This window comes from Phyllobates terribilis, unplaced genomic scaffold (genome assembly GCF_046119375.1).
Source record: "Phyllobates terribilis strain yellow unplaced genomic scaffold, ASM4611937v1 Scaffold_11__3_contigs__length_659146591, whole genome shotgun sequence".
In the NCBI taxonomy this organism is placed as follows: domain Eukaryota; kingdom Metazoa; phylum Chordata; class Amphibia; order Anura; family Dendrobatidae; genus Phyllobates; species Phyllobates terribilis.
In genome coordinates, this window is record NW_027362771.1 from 262,939,074 (window position 1) to 262,953,414 (window position 14,341).

The 14,341-nt window shown below is 42.5% G+C and overlaps 1 protein-coding gene across 2 annotated transcripts in view; it reads left to right on the top strand.

Annotated features, from left to right (window-relative positions):
- The window catches only part of PHTF2 (putative homeodomain transcription factor 2), a 128,688-nt gene that overhangs the window by 56,500 nt on the left and 57,847 nt on the right, over positions 1–14,341 (top strand). For both annotated transcript variants that reach the window (XM_073652289.1, XM_073652290.1), the window contains exon 3: positions 11,959–12,015. In XM_073652289.1, the coding sequence (XP_073508390.1) occupies positions 11,959–12,015 (57 nt within the window). The remainder of the gene's footprint in view (positions 1–11,958; positions 12,016–14,341) is intronic.

The following is a 14,341-nucleotide window of genomic DNA, read 5'->3' on the forward strand; positions in this document are numbered from 1 at the left end:
ACGTTCACTGAATGCTAAAACTGACCTGCCATTCTTATTCTACAGGTCATTACGAGTTCATAGACACCAAACATGTATAGGTTCTTTTATATTTAAGTGGTGAAAAAAAAAAATAAAATTTGGTAAAAAAAAAAAAAAAAAAAAGTAGCGCCATTTTCCGAGACCTGTAGCGTCTCCATTTTTCATGATCTGGGGCTGGGTGAGGGCTTATTTTTTGTTCGCCGGGCTGACGTTTTTATTGATTCCATTTTGGGGTAGATCCGCTGTTTTGATCGCCCGTTATTGCATTTTATTGCAATTTTGCAGCGACCAAAAAACGTAATTCTGGCGTTTAGAATTTTTTTCTCGTTACGCCGTTTACCGATCGGATTAATTCTTTTTTTTTTTTATTGATCGGGCGATTCTGAACGCGGCGATACCAAATGTGTATGTGGGGTTTATTTTTTATTATTTTATTTTGAATGGGGCAAAAGGGGGGTGATTTAAACTTTTATATTTTTTCATTTTTTTTTTAAATTTTTTTAAAAACTTTTTTTTTTTTCACTTACTGCATGCTTCAATAGTCTCCATAGGAGACTAGAAGCAGCAGTTGTCTGATCGGCTCTGCTACATACAGGGGACCAGCAGATCTCCTGCATATAGCAGAATTGGTCCTGTGCTATGAACGCCGACCACTAGGTGGCGCTCATAGCGACCAGATCATGACAACCACAGGCGTCTGCTGCAGACCCTGGGTTGTCATGCACGCCCATCGGCGACCCGCGATCACGTGACGGGGTTGCCGGTGTGCGGGGCTTAGGACGCGCTTCCAGGAAACGCGCGTTAAATGCCGCTGTCGGAGATTGACAGCGGCATTTAACATGTTAACAGCCGCGGGTGGATCGCGATTCCACCCGCGGCTGTTGCGTGCACATGTCAGCTGTAAGAATCAGCTGACATGTGCTCGGTTCAGTGAGGTCTCAGCGCAGCAGCCCTCACTGAACGGGCAGTACGCAAATGTGCGTACTAATACGGCAAGGGCTCTAAAGGGGTTATAGCTCATGGCACTGTGGCTAACCTCCCTAGATGTGGACGGAAAAGAAAAATTGACGAGAGATTTCAACGCAAGATTGTGCGGATGGTGGATAAAGAACCTCGACTAACATCCAAACAAGTTCAAGCTGCCCTGCAGTCCAAGGGTACAACAGTGTCAACCCGTACTATCCGTCGGCGTCTGAATGAAAAGGGACTGTATGGTAGGATACCCAGGAAGACCCCACTTCTTACCCCGAGACATAAAAAAGCCAGGCTGGAGTTTGCCAAAACTTACCCGAGAGAGCCTAAAACGTTTTGGAAGAATGTTCTCTGGTCAGATGAGACAAAAGTAGAGCTTTTTGGCAAAAAACATCAACATAGAGTGTACAGGAAAAAAAAAAAGGCATTCAAAGAAAAGAACACGGTCCCTACAGTCAAACATGGCGGAGGTTCCCTGATGTTTTGGGATTGCTTTGCTGCCTCTGGCACTGGACTGCTTGACCGTGTGCATGGCATTATGAAGTCTGAAGACTACCAACAAATTTTGCAGCATAATGTAGGGCCCAGTGTGAGAAAGCTGTGTCTCCCTCAGAGGTCATGGGTCTTCCAGCAGGACAATGACCCAAAACACACTTCCAAAAGCACTACAAAATGGTTTTAGAGAAAGAACTGGCGACTTCTAAGGTGGCCAGCAATGAGTCCAGACCTGAATCCCATAGAACACCTGTGGAGAGATCTCAAAATGGCAGTTTGGAGAAGGCACCCTTCAAATATCAGGGACCTGGAGCTGTTTGCCAAAGAAGAATGGTCTACAATTCCAGCAGAGCATTGTAAGAAACTCATTGATGGTTACCGGAAGCGGTTGTTCGCAGTTATTTTGGCTAAAGGTTGTGCAACCAAGTATTAGGCTGAGGGTGCCAATACTTTTGTCCGGCCCATTTTTGGAGTTTTGTGTGAAATGATCAATGATTTGATTTTTGCTTCATTCTCTTTTGTGTTTTTTCTTTGCAAGCAAATTAAATGAAGATAATACCAAAGAATTTGTGATTGCAATCATTTTCAGGGAGAAACTGAGTATTATCTGACAGAATTGCAGGGGTGCCAATACTTTTGGCCACCACTGTGTGTGTGTGTGTGTGTGTGTGTGTGTGTGTGTGTGTGTATATATATATATTAGTACAGACCAAAAGTTTGGACACACCTTCTCATTTAAAGATTTTTCTGTATTTTCTTGACTATGAAAATTGTACATTCACACTGAAGGCATCAAAACTATGAATTAACACATGTGGAATTATATACTTAACAAAAAAGTGTGAAACAACTGAAAATATGTCTTATATTCTAGGTTCTTCAAAGTAGCCACCTTTTGCTTTGATGACTGCTTTGCACACTCTTGCCATTCTCTTTTTGTGACTTTTTAGTGCAGTCACATGTTCCTCTAAAATGTCGTAAGATTTGTGCAAATAAAATAAAAGTGTGAATAATTCATAGTACAAAAAAGTCATAAAAAAAGTTGCTTTTTTTTTTTTTTTTTTTTTTTTTTATTGTAATTCATAAATCAGCTGAAAACATCTGGGAACCTCAAAGCCTGCACACAATTATGAACATAGAAAAAAAATAGATGAGCACATATAAAATAAACTTTAAAAAAGGCATAATTTAAAAATAAGGCACAAATGAGAAACAGGTGAAAAACCTCAAAAAAAGGTACAAATGCAATAATGAATTGGGCCTATAGAATCCTTTTATTAAAGTGCTATTAATAATTTGCCATTCTATTTTTAATTGGCTCTGACATCTGCTGATGTCACGTCAAGTTCCGGCTGCAGCCAGGGGTCTTTCTCTTCCGCGTTCCACCGGTGGATGCTGGGCTGTGGGCAGGGTTTCCCCGCGCATCACACCCAGCATCCACCGCACGCTCAGCCTCTCCCCATTCATTGGGAAAGCGCGCGGTGGGTGCTGGGTGTGACGCACGGGGTAACACCGCCCACAGCCCAGCATAAACTGGGGGACCGCGTCACTGATGTCACCCCTCACTTGACGTGACATCAACGGGGAGTGACGTGATGCCTGTGAGCGGCGCAGTAACTGCAAAGCAAGGTATTTACAAAGATGCTACTTTAAAACATAAAAATAGAATGGCCAATTATTAAAAGTAGTGGACAGCCCATTTAATGTATTATTATAATATATTCTACAAGGTTCCTATACTAGTGTTGCGCAAATATGCTCGGATAAGGACCATCACTATTTTGTACTTGTGAATTTTTTTTTTTACAAAGCAGATAAGGGAGCAATCTTTTCCATCAGCCGGCTGTTGCTTTTTGAGAGTTGGAGTAGTGTAGTATTCTATCCTGTGCTTTACACTTGTTAAAACGTAAAATACATTAAATAGATGTTCTGGTCTGTGATAACTGGCATGGATCCTTTTGAAACAAAAGCCATGGCACAAGTGTGAATGAGAGTCTAAATCAATATAAACCACTTGACTCCCCAAAACCTTTCTAGTAGTGTGTCACCGGGCCTTGTAGAAATGATATGTAATACTCGCTTCCATCACAAAGATCCCATCACACTCCAAAACAAAAGAAGAAGCTAATCCACATAGTGGAGAGTTTCTATTACATTTTATGTCATAATAGAAAATCTCTTAGACTTTGTTGCTTCTCTGAAGAAATAAAACTTCCAGAAATGTAGATTTTTCCATTTGCTTGTAGGTGTCGTCTTAGGCCAAGGCCCCACTATCAGTATTCGGTCAGTATTTTTTCTCAGGAGTGGGAGCCAAAACCAGGTGAGGAACAATCAGAGAAAAGGTATAATAGAAACAAGTCACCAATTCTACATTTATCACCCACTCCTGGTTTTGGCTCCCACTCCTGAGAAAAAAATACTGACCACTGACCAAATACTGATAGTGGGGCCGTGGCCTTACTCTGTATCCTGTTATGATCAGGTTTCCTGATGGCGATACTTTTTGTGCGGTTTCCATACTTCCGTTCATACAATGTACCAGTATATGCCGTACTTTGTTGTCCCTGGTTAAAGTTTTGGGGTGATGGCTCCTCTCTTTTGTGAATACATTAGCCGCTTGGAATCTTGCTTTGCACACATTGAGTATGTGCAGCAAAAAAAAAAAACGCTGTGTAAAATATGCTCTTTTGGCATGTTTTTTTACTTGAAGCAGATTTGAAAAAAATACTTTAATGCTTCAAATCTGCAAATAATAATAATTAATAAGCAGTGTGTGCATGAGATTTCAGAAATCTCATTCGCTTTGCTGTTACTGTAAAACACTACATTTTTGTGGCAAAAAAACACATCGTGTGAACAAGGCCTTACTAATGTTTTAAAGTGGGGTTGTCAACTACTGGACAACTTCTTTTCAAATGCCCCCAGTGTTCTGTGTACAATAAGAAAAACAAAACATAACTTCCAGACCAGCACCATTCCTTTTCTCCAAGCTGTGTACCCTGGTGATCTTGTGACATTGTTTATAGCATGTGAGTCAGACGATTGCTGGGGGCTGAGGAGCAGTGCCAATCCCGGAGATGAGTAAGCATTTTTCCTTTTTTTCATTAAGCACGTTGTTGTCATTTAAGAGGGGTTGTCCAGTAATAAGTCTTTGGCTATGTGCCCACGATGCAGAATTGAAGCAGAAAATTTCTGCAGCGTTTCTGCATGTCCTTGCCAGTTAAAATGCTTGCAGATTTTACACGCTTTTTTAAGCGTTTTTGCAGCGTTTTCACATGATTTAACTTGCGTTTTTCAAATGCATTGTGAACTCAAATCCGCATGCGGAAACACACAAATAATGGACATGCTGTGGATTTTTCCGCAAGGAAAATCCGCAGAGGAAAATTCCGCAGCATGTGCAAAGCACATGCGAATTTTCATTGGGGACCATGGGGCACTTATTACCAAGCGTTTTTAAAGCGTTTCCGCTGCGGAAATTCCACATCAAAAACATTTGAAAAAACGCATAGTGGGCACACATCCTTTTAGTATACACAGTGGTGTGAAAAAGTGTTCGCCCCCTTCCTGATTTCTTATTCTTTTGCATGTTTCTTACACTTAAATGTTTCAGATCACAAAACAAATTTAAATATTAGACAAAGATAACAAAAGTAAACACAAAATATAGTTTTTAAATGAAGGTCTTCATTATTAAAGGAAAAAGAAATCCAAACATACGGGGCCCTGTGTGGAAAAAGTGATTGCCCTCTAAACCTAATAACTAGTTGGGCCACCCTTAGCAGCAACAAGTGCAATCAATCTTTTACAATGCTGGAGGAATTTTGTCTCACTCATTTTTGCAAAATTGCTGTAATTCAGCTACATTGGAGGATTTCTGAGCATGAACCGCCTTTTTAAGGTCATGTCACAGCATCTCATTCAGATTAAGGTCAGGACTTTGACTAGGCCACTCCAAAGTCTTAATTTTGTTTTTCTTAAGCAAATCAGAGGTGGACTTGCTGGTATGTTTTGGATCATTGTCTTGCTGCATAATACAAGTGTGCTTCAGCTTGAGGTCACGAACAGATGGCCGGACAGTCTCCTTTACAAATTTTTGGTAGACAGCAGAATTCATGGTTCCATTACCACAGCAAGTCTTCCAGGTCCTGAAGCAGCAAAACGGCCCCAGACTATCACACTACCACCACCATATTTTACTGTTGGTATGATGTTCCTTTTCTGAAATGCTGTGTTACTTCTACGCCAGATATAATGGGATATACACCTTCCAAAAAGTTCAACTTTTGTCTCATCAGTCCACAGAGTATTCTCCCAAAAGTCTTGGCGATCATAAAGATGTTTCTGGCAAAATTAAGATGAGCCTTTGTTCTTTTTGCTCTGCAGTGGTTTCCTTCTTTAACTCTGCCATGCATGCCATTTTTGCCCAGTCTCTTTCTTATGATTGAGTCATGAACACTGATCTTGAGTGAGGCATGCAGCTGTTTGGATGTTATGGGGTCTTTTGTGACCTCTTGGATGAGTTGTTGCTGTACTCTTGAAATGATTTTGGTCAGCCGACCAATCCTGGGAATGTTCACCTGTGTTCAATGTTTTTGTCATTGTAAGGAGTTTCCGGCTCTCACTCTGGTTCGCTGTAGTCCCAAAGCTTTAGAAATGGCTTTACAACCTTTTCCCGACTGATAGATCTCAATTACTTTGTTTCTCATTTGTTCCTAAATTTCTTTGGATTTCAGCATGATGTCTAGCTTTTGAGGATCTTTTAAGGCCCCGTCACACTTAGCGACGCTGCAACGATCCCGACAACGATACGACCTGTCAGGGATCGTTGCTGCGTCGCTATGTGGTCGCTGGTGAGCTGTCAAACAGGCAGGCTCACCAACGATCAGGGGAGCAGCGACATCGTGGAAAGAATCTTTCCACGATGTCCTGCTCCTGGTTACGAGCCTGCTGAAGCAGGAGCAGGCTGGTAACTATGGTAAACATCGGGTTACTAGGGGCACACGCGCACCTAGTAACCCGTTGTTTATCATGGTTACCACTCTGCTACAGTGAGCGGGAGGTTACCGCTCACTTTAGCAGGCTCGTAACCATGATAAACAACGGGTTACTAGGTGCGCGTGTGCCCCTAGTAACCCGATGTTTACCATAGTTACCAGCCTGATCGCTGCTCCCGCTGGTCACACACAGCGATGTAATACATATGTGTGTGTATATATACAGTACAGACCAAAAGTTTGGACACACCTTCTCATTTAAAGATTTTTCTGTATTTTCATGACTATGAAAATTGTACATTCACACTGAAGGCATCAAAACTATGAATTAACACATGTGGAATTATATACTTAACAAAAAAGTGTGATACAACTGAAAATATGTCTTATATTCTAGGTTCTTCAAAGTAGCCACCTTTTGCTTTGATGACTGCTTTGCACATTCTTGGCATTCTCTTGATGAGCTTCAAGAGGTAGTCACCTGAAATGGTCTTCCAACAATCTTGAAGGAGTTCCCAGAGATGCTTAGCACTTGTTGGCCCTTTTGCCTTTACTCTGCGGTCCAGCTCACCCCAAACCATCTCAATTGGGTTCAGGTCTGGTGACTGTGGAGGCCAGGTCATCTGGCTTAGCACCCCATCACTCTCTTTCTTGGTCAAATAGCCCTTACACAGCCTGGAGGTGTGTTTGGGGTCATTGTCCTGTTGAAAAATAAATAATGGTCCAACTAAACGCAAACCGGATGGAATAGCATGCCGCTGCAAGATGCTGCGGTAGCCATGCTGGTTCAGTATGCCTTCAATTTTGAATAAATCCCCAACAGTGTCACCAGCAAAGCACCCCCACACCATCACACCTCCTCCTCCATGCTTCACGGTGGGAACCAGGCATGTAGAGTCCATCCGTTCACCTTTTCTGCGTCGCACAAAGACACGGTGGTTGGAACCAAAGATCTCAAATTTGGACTCATCAGACCAAAGCACAGATTTCCACTGGTCTAATGTCCATTCCTTGTGTTCTTTAGCCCAAACAAGTCTCTTCTGCTTGTTGCCTGTCCTTAGCAGTGGTTTCCTAGCAGCTATTTTACCATGAAGGCCTGCTGCACAAAGTCTCCTCTTAACAGTTGTACAGATGTGTCTGCTGCTAGAACTCTGTGTGGCATTGACCTGGTCTCTAATCTGAGCTGCTGTTAACCTGCAATTTCTGAGGCTGGTGACTCAGATAAACTTATCCTCAGAAGCAGAGGTGACTCTTGGTCTTCCTTTCCTGGGGCGGTCCTCATGTGAGCCAGTTTCTTTGTAGCGCTTGATGGTTTTTGCAACTGCACTTGGGGACACTTTTAAAGTTTACCCAATTTTTCGGACTGACTGACCTTCATTTCTTAAAGTAATGATGGCCACTCATTTTTCTTTACTTAGCTGCTTTTTTCTTGCCATAATACAAATTCTAACAGTCTATTCAGTAGGACTATCAGCTGTGTATCCACCTGACTTCTGCACAACACAACTGATGGTCCCAACCCCATTTATAAGGCAAGAAATCCCACTTATTAAACCTGACAGGGCACACCTGTGAAGTGAAAACCATTTCCGGTGACTACCTCTTGAAGCTCATCAAGAGAATGCCAAGAATGTGCAAAGCAGTCATCAAAGCAAAAGGTGGCTACTTTGAAGAACCTAGAATATAAGACATATTTTCAGTTGTATCACACTTTTTTGTTAAGTATATAATTCCACATGTGTTAATTCATAGTTTTGATGCCTTCAGTGTGAATGTACAATTTTCATAGTCATGAAAATACAGAAAAATCTTTAAATGAGAAGGTGTGTCCAAACTTTTGGTCTGTACTGTATATACGCACACACATCACATAGGAGACGCTGGGGCTGCTATATATAATATATATATATATGTAGACTAGCAATTGAACCTATTCTATGCCCTGGTCCTGTTACGTGCCGTCCCCGTCTGGAGGCCGGGGGAGGATTGTGGCGCCAGAGTACGCGTGTGCCCATACTGCGCTGTCCGGCGCCAATGTATCTTCACTAAAATGGCACCGAATAGCGCGTTATGCACATGCGCCGATTCAGACACTCCTCTCCCAGAATCCAGCCAAAACAGAGGTGCCACGGCAACATTCCTTCGGGTCAGGTATGTACTTTACGCCGGAGCTCGCTGTATGCTTTCAGTGTCTATGCATACAGCGATCTCCGGCACCATATACTTCTCTTACCTGTAACGGCTTGATGCGTTCTTCTGTCTGGAGCCAGACTGCACAGGCGCGTCGCGCATGTGCAATCTATAGACCCTTCGGACAGAAGGACACATCCCTGGTTATATTATAGATGTCCCCCAATTCTGTTAATATCCCCCATCCCGGTATGCATGGCACTCCTCAACCTTATCCTGGTATGCATGGCACTCCTCAACCTTATCCTGGTATGCATAGCACCCCTCATTCCCAATCCTGGTATGCATGGCACCCCTCATTCCCAATCCTGGTATGCATGGCACCCCTCATCCCCAATCCTGGTATGCATGGCACCCCTCATCCCCAATCCTGGTATGCATGGCACCCCTCATCCCCAATCCTGGTATGCATGGCACCCCTCATCGCCAATCCTGGTATGCATGGCACCCCTCATCGCCAATCCTGGTATGCATGGCACCCCTCATCGCCAATCCTGGTATGCATGGCACCCCTCATCGCCAATCCTGGTATGCATGGCACCCCTCATCGCCAATCCTGGTATGCATGGCACCCCTCATCGCCAATCCTGGTATGCATGGCACCCCTCATCGCCAATCCTGGTATGCATGGCACCCCTCATCGCCAATCCTGGTATGCATGGCACCCCTCATCGCCAATCCTGGTATGCATGGCACCCCTCATCGCCAATCCTGGTATGCATGGCACCCCTCATCGCCAATCCTGGTATGCATGGCACCCCTCATCGCCAATCCTGGTATGCATGGCACCCCTTATCGCCAATCCTGGTATGCATGGCACCCCTCATCCCCCAATCCTGGTATGCATGGCACCCCTCATCCCCCAATCCTGGTATGCATGGCACCCCTCATCCCCCAATCCTGGTATGCATGGCACCCCTCATCCTCATCACGCTGCGCACACACAAAAAAACAAATACTTCTGCTCAGCTTTCTTCCCTGTGCTCCAGTGCGGTGTCCCTTTCTGCCGGAGGTCGGGGGAGGAGTGTGGCGCCAGAGTACACGTGTGCCTATACCGCACTATCCGACGCCATTTTGTTGAAGACACACTGCAACACCACAGTCTGCCTCCGGCCAGAATATCGGACCTCCGGGTCAGGTAAGTATGTCCTTATGGCGCCAGAGATCGCATTATGCTTTCAGTGACTACGCATACTGCGATCTCCGGCGCCATACACTCCTCTTACCTGTAACCGCTGGATGCGGTCTTCTGTCTGGAGCCAGACTGCGCAGGCGTGTCACACATGCACAGTCTATATAGAGGCTTCGGACAGAGGAACGCATCCCTAGTTATATTATAGATACATCACACAGGAGACGCTGGGGCTGCTGTGTATATATACACATCACACAGGAGACGGTGGGGCTGCTGGGGACAATCCCATTTAAAGGTTCTCACAATTTGATTACTAGTTTATTGAAAGTGATGTGATGCATATTACTTTCTAATATAAAGTTAAAAAAAAATCATGCAAAGTCTGACTGAATTGTATGTTCTGTGCTCATGGAGTTAAATTGGAAGCAACTATTTCGTGGGATTAAACCTTAAGTGTAATGTCTGCTCCTCAGGCGTGTTGAATTTTATTGCTTTTTGGATTGTACAATGTTCTCTTCCCTCATTGCAGTATGTTAGCAGCGTTGTAGAACAATGATACTTTCTATAATGATACAGTTCCTCCTGTGAAAATGTGAAGCATTCTGAATAAAGTTTTCAGTTTAGAAAATGTGCCTTTTGGCATCTACAGCTCGTGGTTTTATGTAGGTAATGATAATCTAATGGAAGCTCTGAGCTGTAGGTGGACTATTTAACAGCCATCGTAATGGTTTATTTATGTGGCTCATGTTGCTGTAAAATTAACCTTCATTACATTAACTATGTATGTTATGTTGTAGTGCCTTTATTTTATTATACCTATTACACAATAAGAAGTTTAGCTTTGTTACCTTAAAGAGGTTGCCTGGGCAAAATAAAACTTTTGCCCAGGGGGCTGGATATATATAAAAAATAAGAAACTCAACCAAATTCCCCTACTGACACCTGCTTGGATTCTGCACAGGCTTTAAAGGGGGACAGGAATCGGTAATGTTGTTGTTCAGCTAACTACCGGACCGCTTCAGCGGTCCGTTGACTAGAGTAGTGCCGTCATCGGTTGTTTTATGATGACGCACTAGTCACTAGAGTTAGGGACCATCTAATTTGAGGTCACCTTGGCATAGTTGGATGTCTTTTATGCTTTTGGAAAAAAAAAGTTGACTACGGTAAGTATCTCACATTTTTGCATGTATAACAATACTATAATTCATTTATCCATTAATCGCAGTGTGCTAATGCGCCTCCTATGTCTGTATGTTTCTATATTTGCCACAGCATATTTGTGCACGTGCACATTAATTTAATACTAAAGTTGCGCTGGCCCTTTTATTTATTTGTTTTTTGTGATGTGCTGGTTAAAATTTCCTGACCGATGCAGCCAACAAAACCACCAGAGGAAGTTTGACCTCACCACTTCTTGTCTGTATATAGACCTCTTAATTTATAGAGCCAGAAGAGTGTGGAGATAAATGGAATAAAAGTAGGTGGCACGGGGCATTTACATTTTTGGCCCCGCCAAGGGTCTACCGAACGAACGCCTGCACCTGATTTGAACAGTCATACTATACTGACAGTCTCTCTTTAATGTACAGTTGACAATGAGCTGGTGGAAGAAGACTAGCTGCTATAATCTCTCCCATACATATCCCAGTACCCAGATAGAGTCCTGATCTTTATTCCTTAGTTAGCACACCAACCAAAGCTGCAAAGTCAGGAAGGAAACTATGCAGCAGTAGTGAACAGTGTAGATGTGACTACAGCTCTGGGTTAAGGCAAAAGACTTGTTAAAAAGATCTGTACAATCTTTCTGTGTCTCCCTCTGCTTGTTTTACTACTCTGCTGGTCACTCCTCTTCCACCTTCTTCTGTCTATAGAGTATAATAAGGGTTGCACCTGACACCTCACTGTGCTGGCACACAATGTTTAGCAAATTGGAGATTTTTTTTTCTTTTTATAGAGTGGATGGTGAGTTAATAAGGTGGGGGGATAGGATGAAGTGACTGATAAGTGAAGAAAGAAACATATTTATTTGATAAGACATAATACACATTTTCTAATCTCTTGTACTATTGATTTATTCGGTCTGTAAAAATACAGTTCTCTTTTTACTTTCTAATGTTTTATTTTATTTTGTTTTTGTTTTTTTTTTAGATCGGAGCCTACGACCAGCAAATATGGGAGAAATCTGTGGAACAAAGGGAAATCAAGGTAATTTTGCTGGCTCTTATTTCAACATTCACTGTTATCTTTTAATACACTCAAAAAAGTCTTTTGGGGGTTTAATAGGGTTTTTCTTGACTCTGCATATTAAACAAGGCCAACTCTACATAATTAATATTCAGAAACATCTGTTCCCTATTGTTTATAATACAAATGAGCGATTGAAAAAGATAAAGTACAAGGGACTTCATCAACATGAGGCACTGTAAAAAAACATACAATGAAAATAATTTGTAAATAAATATAAAACTGTATTTAATCCAAATCATGTACACTAAAAAGAAAAAACACTATACCAAGAAACCTGTCAGTAAGATCAATTTTCTTAAACTGTCTATATGGATATGCAGGTCATAGAAAGCTGAATACAATAATATCTGCAATCCAATGTTTAATTCCAGAGAATTCTTTTTCTAAATATAAAATGAGCAGTTAAGATCTTTGGCCTGGATAGATCTCCCTGAGAATCTGCCTCTAGACCTAATTTTAAATGAAAGGGGTTGTTACCAGTGTGAGGAATGTAATGACTGTCTGATCTCACTGCAGAGCTGTGTGTGAGTATAACTAACACAGTACAGTAGAGCTGAGCTCTGTCTCATTATACTTCTGCAACTGAAGCTCTCCTCTCATAGTGCTGTCAGCTTAGCTGTACTCCCTTCCCTCCACACTGGCTATCTCTTGAGATGGAAGCTTAAAAAATGTTAGTTGTAATCTGGCACAGCTCTGCAGCAGAGTGTAAAACTACAACGCCCAGCGTACCCAGACACCAGTACACTGGGAGTCACAGTTTTGTAACATCTGGAAAGCTATAGTTTGGAGACCATTGGCTTAAAGAACTCTTCCTCCTCTCCTCACTGATCTCTGCAGCTACTATGTAGCGAAAAAGCAGAGCTGAGTTACAGTTGTGCTCAAAAGTTGACATACCCCGGCAGAATTTTTGCTTTCTTGGCCTTGTTTCAGAGAATATGAATGATAACAAAAAAAAACTTTTTCTCCACTCATGGTTATTGGTTGGGTGAAGCCATTTATTGTCAAACTACTGTGTTTTCTCTTTTTAGATCTTAATGACAACCAAAAACATCCAAATGACCCTGATCAAAAGTTCACATACCCCAGTTCTTATTACCGTGTATTGCCCCCTCTAACATCTGTGACAGCTTGAAGTATTTTGTGGTAGTTGTGGATTAGGTTCTTTTTTTCTGAGATGGTAAAGCTGCCCATTCTTTTTTGGCAAAAAGCCTCCAGTTCCTGTAAATTCCTGGGCTGTCTAGCATGAACTGCGCGCATTAGATCTCCCCAGAGTGGCTCCATGATATTGAGGTCAGGAGACTGAGATGGCCACTCCAGAACCTTCACTTTGTTCTGCTGTAGCCAATGACAGGTCAACTTGGCCTTGTGTTTTGGATCGTTGTCATGTTGGGATGTCCAAGTACGTCCCATGCACAGCTTCCCATCTGATGAATGCAAATTTGCCTCCAGTATTTGCTGATAACGTGATGCATTCATCTTCCTTCGACTTTTACCAAGTTTCCTGTTCCTTTGTAGCTCACACATCCCCAAAACATCAGCGATACACCTTCGTGCTTTAAAGTAGGAACGATGTTCCTTTCATTATAGGCCTTGTTGACCTCTCTCCAAATGTAACGTTTATGGTTGTGGCCAAAAAGTTACATTTTGGTCTCATCACTCCAAATTACTTTGTTCCAGACGTTTCGAGTCTTGTCTCTGTGCTGTTTGGCGTATTGTAGGCGAGATACTTTTTGGCATTCGCGCAGTAATGGCTTTCTTCTGGCGACTCAACCATGCAGCCCATTTTTCTTCAAGTGCCTCCTTATTGTGTATCTTGAAGCAGCCACACCGCTGATGTTATTTGTGGGTTTTTCTTTGCACCCCGAACAATTTTCCTGGCAGTTGTGGCTGAAACCTTTGTTGGTCTACCTGACCGTGGTTTGGTTTTTACAGAGCTCCTGATTTTCCATTTGTTAATCACAGTTTGAACTGGATATCTTTTTGTATCCCTTTCCTGTGTTATACAGTTCAACTACCTTTTCCCGTAGATCCGTTGACAGTTCTTTTGCTTTCCCCATGACTCACAATCCATAAATGTCAGTGGCTGGATAAAAGTTGCAAGAGTCTGTCTGGATCCCAGAAACTCACTCAGCTTTTATGCACACACACTGATAACAAGAATACAGGTCACAGGTGAGGATGTTAACTTTAGTAGCCATTCAAACCCATTTGTGTCAAATTCTGTGCATGTTATCAGGCCAAAATCACCAGGGTATGTGAACTTTTGATCAGTGTCATTTGGATT